This window comes from Aquarana catesbeiana, linkage group LG11 (assembly GCF_042186555.1).
Source record: "Aquarana catesbeiana isolate 2022-GZ linkage group LG11, ASM4218655v1, whole genome shotgun sequence".
Taxonomy (NCBI): domain Eukaryota; kingdom Metazoa; phylum Chordata; class Amphibia; order Anura; family Ranidae; genus Aquarana; species Aquarana catesbeiana.
Window position 1 is genome coordinate 41897181 of NC_133334.1, and position 15972 is coordinate 41913152.

The 15972-nt window shown below is 49.8% G+C and overlaps 1 protein-coding gene across 1 annotated transcript in view; it reads left to right on the forward strand.

Annotated features, from left to right (window-relative positions):
* Window positions 1–6970: 6970 nt before the first annotated feature.
* The window catches only part of FBXO3 (F-box protein 3), a 47840-nt gene continuing 38838 nt past the window's right edge, over window positions 6971–15972 (forward strand). Inside the window, exon 1 of the mRNA XM_073604216.1 lies at window positions 6971–7234. Within this exon, the coding sequence (XP_073460317.1) occupies window positions 7044–7234 (191 nt within the window). The 5' untranslated portion in view covers window positions 6971–7043. The remainder of the gene's footprint in view (window positions 7235–15972) is intronic.

The following is a 15972-nucleotide window of genomic DNA, read 5'->3' on the forward strand; positions in this document are numbered from 1 at the left end:
AAACTTATCTGTAGCCATGAAAGAGGTACCCTTCAGGCTTTTACCATGGCATAACACATAATGTTTTGACAAGCAATGATCCGCAAAAAGCCTTTGTGGATATTAGCCAAATGCTCCTTGAGTCTGACCATTATTCGGTAGTCACTCCTTTTAGTAAATAGTATCTCCCATATGTCTGAATCATGTGCCAGCAAATTTTGGAGGTCTTAACCATGAATGGGAGTCTGCTGGTGGGAAAATCAGAATGTTGATTGGAGGAGCCTGGAGACCATAAAATGTGCACTGTAAATCTCTTATGGTCAGAGAATGTGAAGTTTTAGGATTGGGCTCCTTCACTCCAGCATTGCATGGCTACACCGCCTATAAGCTTTCCTTTTAGGACTTGTCACACATGAGGTTGGGGCAGGGCGCCAAGATGGGGGAGGGGCGGGGGAGAGCAGGGTCACTGATAAGGGGCAGTACAGCTAGCTCTTCTGTACTGGGCCCCATCAGTACTGTTTGGATAAACACTGATTCGGCAAGGTGCACCTTCACCTGCGTGGACAGGGATCTTTGCACCGGTACTGAGTTGAGGGGCAGTAAAACATCATAGTTGAGCCGCAGTCTTCCCCCACTTACTACTGTAGAGGCAGGGGCTGGGGGTGTACACACGGTGCTTTGCTTTTTGGCCGTGGCAGGAATTAGAACACCTGTGTGATCTGCATTTGGATCTCAGCGGGCATTTGACAGCCAGTGACTAGGTGTTACATCGCCTCCTCACCACCTGATTTAACACTATAATGCCGCACTACTGTGCTGCAATCATGTGCATTGCACGCAGTTGCAGCGTGGCCCCATTGAACTCGATGGGCAACTTTGACAAGCAGTGTCGCTTGTCAAACTCTGCATGCCTCAGCATGTGAGCAGCCTCGTCTGACTGATATTTTACAGTTTAGGTAGGCATCTGGGGGGTGGTAAAAAAGCAGCCCAGCCGCCAGTTATTGCCATTCCCAGAACACCCATCTTAAAGAGACCTGTTGTTTTGCACAAGTGGTTGCATGCAGGGTGCTTATGTGGGGTCCAATGGGTTAACCACTTTCCGCCCAGCCTATAGTCAATTGACAGCTGGGCAGGCCTCTCATCGATCCAGGTGGACGTCATATTCACGGGGCCAAGGACACAGCCAATGACTGATCACTGTACCCAGCCACTGCTGGTACCATATGATCACTGTAACCAATCAAAAGCAGGTCATATGACAGTTGTAAACAATGGATGACTTTCTTTCAAGCCATCCATTGTGTACAATTGTGTTGCTAGCTGTGATTGGTCACAGTGATCACATGGTGCAGACTGGGCCAATAACAGCCCATCTGTGCCATGTGATCAGCTGTGGCCAATCACAGCTAATCACAACAAAACAAACTGAATAAATCAATTTAATTTCATAAAACACTTGCTTGCTTATAGCAATGAAATTCATTGCTATATGAAAACATAATGTGTGAAAAAAAATACTGATCACTTCCCCAGAGTAGTACAATGTTACTTTGTATATTATATGATGACGCTGCATGGGTGACATGGGTGTTATTTTTTTATTAAATGTAATAATTTTTTTTTTTTATTTATTTTCCAAAAAAATTATGACAAAAAGGTACATCTTTAACCGCTTGCCAACCGCCTCACAACGATATACGTCGGCAGAATGGCACGGCTGGGCAGGTCAACGTATATATACGTCACCTTTGAGACGCGACATTGTGGGCGCGCGCACTGCCCGCGGACTCTATGTCCCCTGGGAGTCCCGCGGTGGTCTCACGGAGAGGAAAAACAGGGAAATGCTGATGTAAACAAGCATTTCCCCATTCTTCCTAGTGACAGGACACTGATCACCGCTCCCTGTAATCAAGAGCGGTGATCAGTGTCGTGTCACAAGTAGCCCCTCCCCCACAGTCAGAACACATCCCTAGGACACACTTAACCCCTTCAGCGCCCTCTACTGGTTAACCCCTTCACTGCCAGTCACATTTACACAGTAATCAGTGCATTTTTATAGCACTAATCGCTGAATAAATGACAATGGACCCAAAATGCCGTCAAAAGTGTCCGATGTGTCCGCCATAATGTCGCAGTGATGATAAAAATCGCTGATTGCCGCCATTACTAGTAAAAAAAAAAAAATATTAATAAAAATGCCATAAAACTATCCCCTATTTTGTAGACGCTATAACTTTTGCGCAAACCAATCAAACCAAAAGCTTATTGCGATTTTTTTTTTACAAAAATATGTAGGAGAATATGTATCAGCCTAAACTGAGGAAAAAAAATGTTTCTTTATATATTTTTTGGGGATATTTATTATAGCAAAAAGTAAAAAATATTGCCTTTTTTCAAAATTGTCGCTCTTTTTTTGTTTATAGCGCAAAAAATAAAAACCGCAGAGGTGATCAAATACCACCAAAAGAAAGCTCTATTTGTGGGGAAAAAAGGACGTCAATTTTGTTTGGGAGCCACATCGCACGACCGCGCAATTGTCAGTTAAAGCGACGCAGTGCCGAATCGCAAAAAGTGCTCTGGTCTTTGGGCAGCCAAATGGTCCGGGGCTGAAGTGGTTAAAAAACTTGCCACGCCTCTTCCTAAATACCTTGAATGGTCTACAAGAAATGAGATTGTCCGTCAGTACATCAGGACAGTTTGTGGCATGGGCGTCCGCAGGTAGGGGCAAGGGGGGTCAAGTGCCCCCCCCCCCCCCCGGAATCAGGGATCGGATCTTAAATTCAGCACAGTTGCGTCGCTATAGGGTGCTGGCAGCCCGCACCCGGGTACCACCCGCCAGTGGGGTGACACCATCAAGGTGCTGTCAAGCCCCCCCATCAGTGTAGTGTGACTTTGGCTCTTTTCCATGCTTAATACAGCAGAGAACTCGGCAGCGCTGTGACAGGAGAAAGGTGAGCTGCGGGCTGTCAGAGGTTTCCCCCGCTCACCCCCCTTTCTCCTGTCAGGGAGAAAAGACGACGGCTCTCACCAGGTTCCCTGCCCAGCTTCCTGCCCACACTGTTCCTTCCCTATTGGCCATAACTGAGGGCCAATCAAAAGAGACTAGGAGAGGAGAGCATCATGGGACATGTAGTCCCAAAGATTGGCAGCCCCATTTTCCACAGGGAGGAGGCTATAGTTCGATCAAGAGAGAAATTGAGAGACTGCAGCCTGAGGGAGAGACAAAGAACGAGGAGTGTGCTTGGCGGAAGCCAGAGAGAGGGCCACCCTGCCCAGCACCACCAGAAAGAGCCACCAAAGAGAGCCACGCTGCCCAGCACCACCAGAGAGAGAAAGACTAAGCCACTACCAGGGTACAGACATGCTACACTACTGACCAGAGTCACCCCCCGGGGAACCCAGAGTGAGCAATTGTCTAGCCGGAGGGATCACTGCTGTAGTTTCGCTGGGTTTGGTAAGAGGGCCTGTTGGCCATTATGCATTACTTATCCTAGGGACTGTACTACGTCTGCAGTCTCTGACCATGATAATGACATTGTCAAAAAGGGGCGGTGCATGGGTGACACTAAAATGAGGCCACCCCCTGAAAAAAGTTCTGTGGACGCCCATGGTTTGTGGGCTCTATAACTTTGCAACAGACTAAATAATAAACAATGATTTGGGTTATTTTCACCAAAGAAATGTAGCAGAAAACATTTTGCCCTAAATTTTTGAAGAAAGATTATTTATTTGGAAAATCTTATAACAGAAACGAAGAAATACTTTTTTTTTTTTCATGTATTTAGCAAAGAATAAAAAACCCAGTGGTGATTAAAGTGGTTGTACACCGTATACAACCACTTTTACCAACAGGTGACATATATTAGGCTTACCTGTAGGTGTTGGAAATATCTCCTAAACCTCCATGGTTTAGGAGATATTTACAAAAAAGCCGTGCGCCGATGATGACGGCGCATGCGCACTTTAGAAAGGGCACATCGTGCCGTTTCTAATAGGGGTCATGCCGTGACTGGCGGCTCCCGCGCGCATGCACGGAGTGACGTCACGCGACTCCGGCCAGTCACAGAGTTCGCAGACCCAGAAGGAAGAGGGGTGAAGATGGACGCTCGCTGCTAGTGGGGACAGCGGTGACATTGTAGGCTTCGGTGTCAGGTAAGTGACACATAATGGGCTACTATGCGATGCATAGTAGACCATTATGCTTTACCTTTGCAGGAAAATAAAGAGCAAGTAAAACACATCAGGGTTTACTTCCTCTTTAAAGCGGAGATCCGCCCACCGCTGCAAGAATTAAAATCCAGCAGCTACACATACTGCAGCTGCTGACTTTTAATAATAGGACACTCACCTGTCCTGGAGTCCAGCGATTTTGGCACCGCAGCTGATGTTTCCATCAGCTGTCGGGTGCTGCCGCCTCCATTGCGAGTAAGGGAACCTGGCAGTGTAGCCTTTCGGCTTCACGCTGAAAACCCTACTGCGCATGCGCGAGGCTCCGCTCCTCTCTCCTACTGGCTCCTACCTGCGGCTGAGGCTCCCGGAAGTGGGGAAAGCATACCTGTGACAGACAGGTATGCTGCCCCCCCTCCCGCCCGAAAGGTGCCAAATGTGGCAACGGAGGGGGGGAGTAGTACAGTGGATGGAACTCCGATTTAAAGTGGTTGTAAACCCTTTACAACCACTTTTTACTATAGGCAAGTCTTTAATTAGGCTTACCTGTAGCTACACTGGATATCTCCTAAACCCATACCTCCCAACTTTTTGAGATGGAAATGAGGGACACCTATCAGCAAAAGTATGCAGGCATAGGACACACCCCTTGCCACGCCCCCTTAAAGGAGAATTGTACAAAAAAACAAACTTGGTTAAACCCCAAGTGCTTTTTTTTTACCACTACTATTCCTTTATATTTGCTTTTGGAATTTACAAATGCAGCAATTTAGAAATCAGATGAAAGGTTTAGCTCTGGGAAACACTTTTGGAAAGATAAAAAGTGCATTTTATATACAACTGTATAGTTCAGACCAAAATGAGGGACAAATGAGGAGGAATGAGGGACAGAGGGACATTGCTCCAAATCAGGGACAGTCCCTCGAAATCAGGGACAGTTGGGAGCTATGCCTAAACCTGCACGGTTTAGGAGATATCCCTGTATTTGCATGTGCTGACGTCATTGGCACATGCACACTTAAGCAAACTGAGGCAGTGGCACGTACAGTCAGACTGCGCCGTTATCAGTGCGCATGCCGGCCGGAGCCACGATAACCGGAAGTAATCCCTGGGAGCGATGTCGGCCGCCGGAACGGTGAGAACGAGGATGGCTGTGGGGCCTTCGATCTCAGGTGAGTAATTCATAATGAGCTAGTATGCTATGCATACTAGCTCATTATGCCTTTGTCTGCATTATTATCATTATGCCTTTGTCTTGCAGTTTTTTTGGTTTTTTTTTAGGGTTTACAACCACCTTAAATACCACCAAAATAAAGCTCTATTTGTGTGAACAAAATGATAAAAATTTCATAAGGGTACAGTGTTGCATGACCGCGCAATTGTCATTCAAAGTGCGAGAGCGCTGAAAGCTGAAAACTGGCCTGGGCAGGAAGGGGGTGAAAGTGCCCCTGTATTGAGGTGGTTAAAGCAGGCGGGTGAGGTGGTAACACCTCCTCCCTGCCTGTCAAACTCTCTCTGAAGAGTGATCTAAATGTGGATCACTCTTTAGAGAGCACCGCCATGTAAACAAAGCCTTATCCGTCATACTGCAAGTAGGCAAGGATGGGCTCAGCACAGCCCTCAGTGATGGGAGAATGAACCCACTATTCCGTGTATTCTGTGCCAAACCCTTCACTTCAAGTGATGGCAGAGTGGGCATAAATGCAAAGCTTCGTCTGAGGAGCAGGAAAAGAACAAAGATGGCGGTATGATGGATAACGCAGTGCTGTGAGAGGGGTTAATGTGTCATTTGGGGAGAGACACTGAGAAAAATGCTTTATTTGTATATAACAAAAAAAAAGATGGCCAAGGTGTTTAACCACTTGACATCCGCGCTATTGGCCGAATGACGGCCACAGCACGGACCTGAATTCCCGGGAGGCCGTCATATGACGGCCTCCCCTGTGCACGCGCCCTGCCGAGCACGCTGTGATCACCGAGTCACTGAGACTCGGCTGATCACCGATCCGAGTAAGGGGCCGGTCACGGCCCCTTACCATGTGATCAGCTGTCAGCCAATGACAGCTGATCACATGATGTAAACAAAAGCGTGAGTAGAAAAAAAAGCCGATCACCGGCTCAGATGCGAGGGACAAAGGTCCCGAAGTTGAAGAGGCACATCTGCCTCATCTGTGCCACCTAACAGTACCCACAAGTGCCACCTATCAAGGCCCACCAGTAGTGCCAATCAGTGCCACCTAGCAGTGCTGCCTATCAGTGTAACTGATCTGTGCCCATCACTGCCGCCTCATCAGCATACATCAATGAAGGAGAAAAATTACCTGTTTTAAATTTTTTATAACAAAATATACATTTTTTTTTTTTAATTCAGTCTTTTTACATTTTTTTACAAAAAATAAAAACCGCAGAAGTGATCAAGTACCACCAAAAGAAAGCTCTATTTGTGGGGAAAAAATGATAAAAATGTCATTTGGGTACAGTGTAGCATGGCCGCGCAATTGTCATTCAAAGTGCGTCAGCGCTGAAAGCTGAAAATTGGTCTGGATAGGAGGGGGGGGTTTAAGTGCCCAGTAAGCAAGTGGTTAAATGTTAATTTTCACTGATAGTTGAACAGAAAGGGTTAACAGCGGGTTACAGGTGGAGAATGCGGCCACTGGACACACACTAGACAGGTTAGGTGGGAACATGTTGCCTTATCGCTTTTCATTTGTTTGCGAGCGCGTAAGGGGCGCAATAAAATACAAGAGATACGGGGACGCGCACGGCACCCAACACGCAAGGCCCATGGCTCCTCCCCAGGGGGGTGTGGTCAGGCCGCTGGTCCGTGGCAGCGTTTTGTAGGCGTGGTTAAACAGCTGGAATGGCCTGGTGTTTCGTCAGATTAGGCGACCCGTCGGATGACGAAACACAGGCACGTCCCCCATGCTTCTTGGAGGGGGGCGTGGTGTGGTGGTGGAAAGGGGAGGAGTCGCGCTTGCTCTTCGGGTCGCCTAAAGATGGCGGGGGCCGGGGAGCTGGGACTGGCCGATCTGCCGTCTGACCCTCTGCTGCTGATCCTGTCCTACCTGGACTTCCGGGATATTCTCAGGTACAGAGAGCCGCTGTGTGTCCCCCATGTGTGCTGTGCTCAACATGTGTCCGCCCTGGATATGTGTCCCCCACCACCCTGTGTAGTGTGCAGCCTGTATGTCCCTCCCCCCCCGGTCAGCTGATCTCCAGTCTTCACCATGACAGGTTATGATGTGCGGGGTCACCTGTGTGTGTGATCTACCGCCACAGTCTTCCCATCCCCCCCTTCACTGATCAGTGTCTGTGTAGATTGGGGCCCTTCCATTGTATATGAGGATCACCCCCCCCCCCCCCCCCCCTGTTCATGGGCGCCTGGGGGGTCATCATCTCCCTTCTTGTGTCTGGGTGCATTGGGGGGGGTCATTCTTTCCCCATCCCCGGGTGCATGGGGGATCATTTGCCCTCCCCCCCGGTCCCGGGCAGGTTGGGGTGTCATCCCCTCCCCCCCTTGGTCCCGGGCAGGTTGGGGTGTCATCCCCTCCCCCCCCCTGGTCCCGGGCAGGTTGGGGTGTCATCCCCTCCCCCCCCCCCCTGGTCCCGGGCAGGTTGGGGTGTCATCCCCTCCCCCCCCCCCCCCTTGGTCCCGGGCAGGTTGGGGTGTCATCCCCTCCCCCCCCCCCTGGTCCCGGGCAGGTTGGGGTGTCATCCCCTCCCCCCCCCCTGGTCCCGGGCAGGTTGGGGTGTCATCCCCTCCCTCCCCCCCCCTTGGTCCCGGGCAGGTTGGGGTGTCATCCCCTCCCCCCCCCCCCCCTTGGTCCCGGGCAGGTTGGGGTGTCATCCCCTCCCCCCCCCCCTTGGTCCCGGGCAGGTTGGGGTGTCATCCCCTCCCCCCCCCTTGGTCCCGGGCAGGTTGGGGTGTCATCCCCTCCCCCCCTTGGTCCCGGGCAGGTTGGGGTGTCATCCCCTCCCCCCCCTTGGTCCCGGGCAGGTTGGGGTGTCATCCCCCCCCCCCGGTCCCGGGCAGGTTGGGGTGTCATCCCCTCCCCCCCCCTTGGTCCCGGGCAGGTTGGGGTGTCATCCCCTCCCCCCCCCCTTGGTCCCGGGCAGGTTGGGGTGTCATCCCCTCCCCCCCCCTTGGTCCCGGGCAGGTTGGGGTGTCATCCCCTCCCCCCCCCTTGGTCCCGGGCAGGTTGGGGTGTCATCCCCTCCCCCCCCCCCCCCTTGGTCCCGGGCAGGTTGGGGTGTCATCCCCTCCCCCCCCCCCCCCTTGGTCCCGGGCAGGTTGGGGTGTCATCCCCCCCCCCCCTGGTCCCGGGCAGGTTGGGGTGTCATCCCCTCCCCCCCCCCCCCCTGGTCCCGGGCAGGTTGGGGTGTCATCCCCTCCCCCCCCCCCCCTTGGTCCCGGGCAGGTTGGGGTGTCATCCCCCCCCCCCCTGGTCCCGGGCAGGTTGGGGTGTCATCCCCTCCCCCCCCCCCCTGGTCCCGGGCAGGTTGGGGTGTCATCCCCTCCCCCCCCCCCCTGGTCCCGGGCAGGTTGGGGTGTCATCCCCTCCCCCCCCCCTGGTCCCGGGCAGGTTGGGGTGTCATCCCCTCCCCCCCCCCTGGTCCCGGGCAGGTTGGGGTGTCATCCCCTCCCCCCCCCCCCCCCCCTTGGTCCCGGGCAGGTTGGGGTGTCATCCCCTCCCCCCCCCCCCTTGGTCCCGGGCAGGTTGGGGTGTCATCCCCTCCCCCCCCCCCCTTGGTCCCGGGCGGGTTGGGGTGTCATCCCCTCCCCCCCCCCTTGGTCCCGGGCAGGTTGGGGTGTCATCCCCTCCCCCCCCCCCCCCTTGGTCCCGGGCAGGTTGGGGTGTCATCCCCTCCCCCCCCCCCCCTTGGTCCCGGGCAGGTTGGGGTGTCATCCCCTCCCCCCCCCCCCCCTTGGTCCCGGGCAGGTTGGGGTGTCATCCCCTCCCCCCCCCCCTTGGTCCCGGGCAGGTTGGGGTGTCATCCCCTCCCCCCCCCCTTGGTCCCGGGCAGGTTGGGGTGTCATCCCCCCCCCCCCCCCCCCCGGTCCCAGGAAGGTTGGGGAGGCATCCCCTCCATCCCTTGGTCCTGGGTGGATTTGTGGTCATTTGTCCCACCCCTTGATGCTGAGCGGGTTGGGGGTCATCTTTATCCAACCCCCCATCTGGGGCGGGAAGGGGGTCATCTGCTATTCCGGGTGGGTCAGGGGTCATCCATCCACTTGATCCTGGGCTGGTTGGGGGTCATGTGATCCCGGGCACTTTGGGGAAAATTATCGATCATTTTGCATTGGTCGGCAGCACTGAGATCCTTTGGTCATGAATCCGATTTGTATCTCCACCAATCAGATTATGAGTTGGCAGAGTGGAAGAAGATGCGATCAATAATTCACCTGCATGGTCCAGGTGGTCACTGACATCCACTTTCCTGTATGTGGCATATTGATCAGTTGTGTTGTGAACTACAGATCGATTATTCCTATCGATAGAGATGGCTCGGGGAAAACGTATCAGAGTGTGTGGTTACCAATAGGAATATTCTCTTGTAGTTTAATCATTCACAGATCTCTGGTAATGAATGGTGCGGGTGAAGTTAACTAATCTTCAGGCCTAAAATGTTTCACATGTGTGCAAAAAAACTCCACAAAACCAGCTCTGGTGGCGAAAGGGTTAATGCAATAATATGAATGGGCTCTGAAGGTACATCAGTCTGAATTGCACAGGTTTGTGATCGCTCGTTTAAGTCACTTTTTACCCGCTTGACCGCCAGAAGATTTACCCCCCCCCCCCCCTCCTGACCAGGCCACTTTTTGCGATACGGAACTGCATTGCTTTATCTGACAATTGCGCAGTCCTGCGACACTATATGTAGAATTTGTCTCCCCCACAAATTGAGCTTTCTTTTGGTGGCATTTGATCACCTCGGCACTTGAGTACACTATAAACAAAAACAGACTGGCGATTTTGAAAAAAAAAAATAAAAAATGTTATTTTTCTGCTATAAAACATATCCAATAAAAAAAATTAGAAAAAAAATCTAATTTCTTCATCAATTTAGGCCAATCTGTATTCTGCTACATATGTTTTGGTAAAAAAAAAAAAAATCTCAATAAGCGTATATTGATTGGTTTACACCAGAGGTTCTCCACTCCAGTCCTCAGGACCCACTAACAGGCCAGGTTTACAAGATAACTGAAATACATCACAGGTGATATCATTTGCTGCTCAGTGATTGCAGTATTCTAGTCTGCATCTCCCCCAAGGTAATACATAAAACCTGGTCTGTTAGTGGGCCCTGAGGACAGGAGTTGAGAACACTGCTTTACGTGAACATTATAGTGTCTACAAACTATCGGAGATATATTGGAATTCCTTCCTCACCCCCCCCCCTTTTTTTTTTTTCTTTTTTTTTTTTTTTTTCTTGGTAATGGTGGCAATCAGCAACTTACAATATTGTGGCGAACACTAAGGCTACTTTCACACTGAGGCGGGCGTCGGCGGTAAAGCGGCGCAGGTTTGCGGCGCTGCCCCATTGTTTTCAATGGGAAGGGGCGCTTTAGGAGCGGTGAATACACTGCTCCTACAGCGCTCCGGAGATGCGGCTTGCGGGACTTTTTTGACCGTCCTGCAAGTGCAACGCGCCAGTGTGAAAGCCCTCAGGGCTTTCATATTGGAGTGAATTGAGCGGCCCTTTCAGGGCGCTTTGCAGGCGCTATTTTTAGCACTATAGCGCCTCTGTGTGAAAGTAGCCTAACTGACACTTTTGACACTTTTTGGGAACCAGTGACCCTAATACAGCGATTAGTGCATATTTTTTAGTACTAATCACTGTACTAATGACACTGGCTGGGAAGGGGTTAATAATCAAAAAAAAAAAAAAATCAGGCAGAGATCAAAGGGTTACCTGTGTGCCTAGCCAGTGTTTATTATGTGTGCTGCTTTTAATAGGGGAAGAGATGGATTGGAGTCCCTGCTTTGCAGAAACACAGAAAGCCATCCCTTCTCCCCTCTGTTAAAACAGAACTGTGCCTTGTTTACATAGGCAGAGCCCCATTCTGATTCTCTGCCTGACGATCGGCAGGTGGCGGCGGACATCAAGTGCCCGGCACCCGCAGAACGGCTTCTGTGTATAACGGCAGAAGCAGCACACGTGGCACCCCCTGCAGGCGGAAGTGTGGGATCACGTGTGTGTGTGTGTATAATAACAGTAAAACTGCTATAGGACGGTCAGCAAGTGGTTAATTTCTGACTATCCAGAACAGCAAAATAAACCTTTTGTAGGTGAATATCCCACACCTGTATTGTGTTCTCTAACCCTCTGTGTATAATGAATCGCAGGCTTGTATACATCCACTCATCAGAGCGTGTCCCTGGAAGGGATTCTAAATTCTTAGTAATCATAGTCCTGTCGCTCTGTGTATTCTCATTTATATGTGTAGATCATCCCACTGGAACCCCAACTACATTCTCCTTCATCGGTTATTCCCATCATTTTGGTTTGCCCGTTGCCCCGCACTTCTGTAAATTTACCTTTTTTTTTTTTTTTTTTTCATGGTTATTTTATCTTTTCAGAAAAAAATGAAAAGGCCACTCACGCTGCTGCGCTTCTAAAATGCACTGCATATAAATTTAGTACAACACCTATGTGGTTTTTAGCTGGTTGTTAGAGGAGGTCCGGCCTTCCCTTGAAAAAATGTAAAAGTCAGCAGCTGCTGACTTTTAATATTGGGACACTTACCTGTCCAGGGAGCCCATGATGTCGGCACCCCAAGCCGATCTTCAGATCATCTGTCGGGTGCAGCCGCCACCATTCCTGTTAAGGCCCCTTTCACACTTGAACGACTTGTCGTGCGACTTTGAAGTCCCGAGTCGCAGGACAGGTCCGTTCCCCATGATTTCCAATCACAACCATATATATTAGTACGACTTCAAAGTAGTCCCTTCACTACTCTGGTCTGACTTTGATGAGTTACACAGGCACTCCCTGAAAAATTGCGCGACTTTGAAGCCGCGGTAGTGTGAAACAGGCCTAAGGGAGCCCGGCAATGAAGCTTTTTGGCTTTACAGCCAGTCCCCAACTGCGCATGCGCTTTTCAGATTGGTCTGGCGTCGGAGGAAGGGGCCGAACTTCCCGAAAGTGGGGAATGGTACCTGTCAAAAACAGGTGCCAAATGTGGCACTGGAAGGGGGGGTGATGGATGAGCGGAAATTCCACTTTTGAGTGGAAATCTGCTTTAAGGACTCCAGGGGGTTCTGGCTCCTTATCCAGTGATTAGTGGAGCCGTCGCTTGCCAGTGTCCCTAAAGAGATTATAAACCTCCATAGGGAAGTTGTACCTAATAGGTAAGCCTAAAATAAGTCTTACCTATTAAGTACTATAAATGTGCGCCGTTCAGGAGATATTTACTTTTTACTGCGCCAATGATGCCATCGGCGCATGCGCTCTGAAGGAACAGCCGTCCGTGCCGTTTCTTCAGGTGAGTGTGCTGTGACCAGCCGGTGATGTCACACGGTTCTGGCCAGTCACAGAGCTGGAATCCGCGGCCCCGGAAGGAAGATGGGCGAAGATGAATGCGGCCTCCAGCGGGGACGACGCAGGCTTCGTTTGTACGTAAGTGTCACATAATGCATACAAGCACATTATGCCTTTACTTTGCAGGGACGAAGAAAGGAAGAAAAACCCACCTGGGTTTACGTCCTCTTTAACAACCAGCGATATGCTCATTTGGCTGCACTTCTCTTATGGATCACAGGAGTGCAGTTTGGTTTGCACTCCTGTGACCCGTTTTCAGCAGAGAACGGTCTGAAGTCGGCTCTCCGCTGATGGCGCAGAAGTCGGTCCAGGGTCCGCGTCATCGCAACCACGGAGTCAGGATCCACCAGATCCCTGGACCGACTCCCTGCTCGACCTCTCGGCGAGCCTCTGGGAGCCTGAGCCGGCCGCCCCCTCCACAGTCCAGCGCTCCAGTGAGCAATTAGGGGGCAGAGCAGAGAGCAGAGAACTGACAGTCTGCAGGGAGCTGTGAGAACCGAGCGATCGGCGGTGTTCAGAGGCGCCGGGGGACAGATGCAGCATCCACCTAGGTAAGTATGATTCTTAAAAGGGGAAAAAAAAAAAAGAAAAACCCATAAAAAACACTGGTGGGTGCTGGCTCCACTATTCACTATGTTGGTAGGTGGCCACTTCTTAAAGCGGAGTTCCAGCCAGTTATGTGTTTATTAAAAGTCAGCAGCTACAAAGTGTACCTGCTGACTTTTAATAAATGCACACGCACCTGTCCCAGGATCCAGAGATGCGCCCGCCTGAAGACTTTCTTCTCTCCTTCTCCTCTCCACGGAGCTGGCATTGCAAGTGTGGGCACCCGGCTGTGACTAAAATGAATGAAAGTAGGTTATATGGTTTCCAATGGCATAGTTCACACCAGAGCAGTCAGTTCCAGGGCTTTCCAGTTCCAGAAAAAAAAGTAGAACATGCTGCATTTTTTTCCTGCACTGGACTGTACTGGGATGCGGTAAAACGCACCTGAATGCATCAACAACGCACAGGACCCCAGTACAGTGTGAAAAAAAAAAAAAAAAAAACATCTGGAGACGCACCGGAATGTGCCTAAAAATGTGTTAAATGCATGCAGAAACACATCCGGAACAGATCAGGAGTGCGTTTTTGTGGTGTAAACGAGCCCTTAAAGTGGTTGTAAACTCTATTACACCACTTGTACCTACAGGTAAGCCTATAACGAGGCTTACCTGTAGGTACCTTGAATATCTCCTAAACCTGCACAGTTTAGGAGATATTCAGTATATGCGCTGCTGCCGACGTCATCGGCGCACTGAAGAAACGGGTAGCTGGTGTAGTTTCTTCAGGAGTCATGCCGTGACCGGCGGCTCCCATGTGCATGCGCGGGAGTGACGTCATCGCGGCTCCGGCCAATCACAGGGCCAGAGCCGCAAACCAGGAAGTAACTCCGGGGGAAGATATCCGTGCTGTGCTCGGAGGGCCGACGCAGATCCAGGGCATCGTTCTAAGGGAAGTATTTTGTAATGTATATGCGATGTATGTATTTGTAATTGTTTTTTTGTTTGTTTGTTTTTTAGTTTTTTTTTTTTTTTTTTTTTTTTTTTTTTTTAGTTTGTTGTTTGTTTGGTTTTTTTAGTTTTTGTTTTTCTTGTTTTTGTTTTCCCGAGGTTTACAACCTCTTTAAGCTCTGTTGACACAGAAAAGGTGTGACGTGAGATTTTGCATGGGTGTTTTTTTTTTTTGTTTTTTTTTTTTGTTTGTTTTTTTGCGCACACTACTGCAACGCAGAGGAGTGAATTGCCCCCATAGGGATCAAGCATGTCTTGCACTGGAAATAGCTGCCCAGCGCCTATAATAAAAATGGTGTGAGGTTTTCTATAGATCTGCATGTTATGTAACCCCGCAGGTGATGTTTGCATGCAAAGAGTTGGTGTGGTACAGTCAGATAAATATGCAGTGTGGATATCATCACAGAGACACATCCAGGCTTGTTATCTGGCAGGGACAGATCCTTGTAAATGTAAACCAGTTCTGTCCCCGCCCCGTCCTTCACTTCTTCATACGTCACCATCAAGTACAGTCCCCAGTACAGTCTGGTACGATATTCCCAAGCTCTCTGTGTTCTGGCACCGTGCCAATCTGCAGCAACTGTGATTGGATGACTGTAGGGAATGACTTTTTTTTTATAAAACAAATTGACTTGGGGATGCGCAGCTCCTGTCAGCTGTTGTCTTTCATAACAAAAGACACAAATTTGTATAAACTCTCACTAATCTCCTATGGGAAAATAAGTCTTTCCACTGAGTTTAGCAGTGTTAAAGGATAACTCCACTTTCATGGTAAAAAAAATAATGAAAATAAAATAAAAAAAAAAAATTGTATGTACAGTGAGGGGGAAACCGTGTTTGATCCCCTGCTGATTTTGTACGTTTGCCCATTGACAAAGAAATGATCAGTCTATAATTTTAATGGTAGGTTTATTTTAACAGTGAGAGGTAGAATAACAATAAAAATATCCAGAAAAACGCATTTCAAAAAAGTTTATAAATTGATTTGCAGTTTAATGAGTGAAATAAGTATTTGATCCCCTATCAATCAGCAAGATTTCTGGCTCCCAAGTATCATCTATACAGGTATCAAGCTGAGTTTGGAAGCACTCTCTTAGAGCCCTTTCACATTGAGTGGCGATTAACCGTCGTTTTAGTGGCGCTATTCGGCCGCTAGCGAGGCGCTTTTAACCCCCAGTAGCGGCCAAAGAAAGGGTTAAGTGCGACTGAAAAGCACTTTGCAGGGGCTTCGGCAGCGTTATCAGTTCATTTCAATGGGCAGGGGCGGTGGAGGAACGGTAAACCGTGCAGGTTTAGGAGATATCTTGGGTAGCTACAGGTAAGCTTTATTATAGGCTTACCTGTAGTAAAAAGTGGTCTGTAAGGGTTTACAACCACTTTAATCTTTTAGACCTAAAGTAGTGTTTGTTTTTTTTGTTTTTTTTTAAGTGTGCATAAACTGCACTGACCTTTGGGCTCAAATCTGGGGATATTAAACACGGGACTATACTGTCATCACTTTGTTTTTCGTTTCCTCTTTCTCTCTTATGCACTTTAAAGCAGAGTTCCACCCAAAAATAGGACTTCCGCTTTAAGTGATGGTGACCCCCTGACATGCCACATTTGGCATGTCATTTTTTTTTTTTTTTGGGGGGGGGGGGGTGGGCAGCCAGCTCCCACTTCCTCCTCTGGCACCTTGGCGCCGGAAGGAAGTTCACCCCTCCCCACTCCCTGCAATCTTCTGGAACAC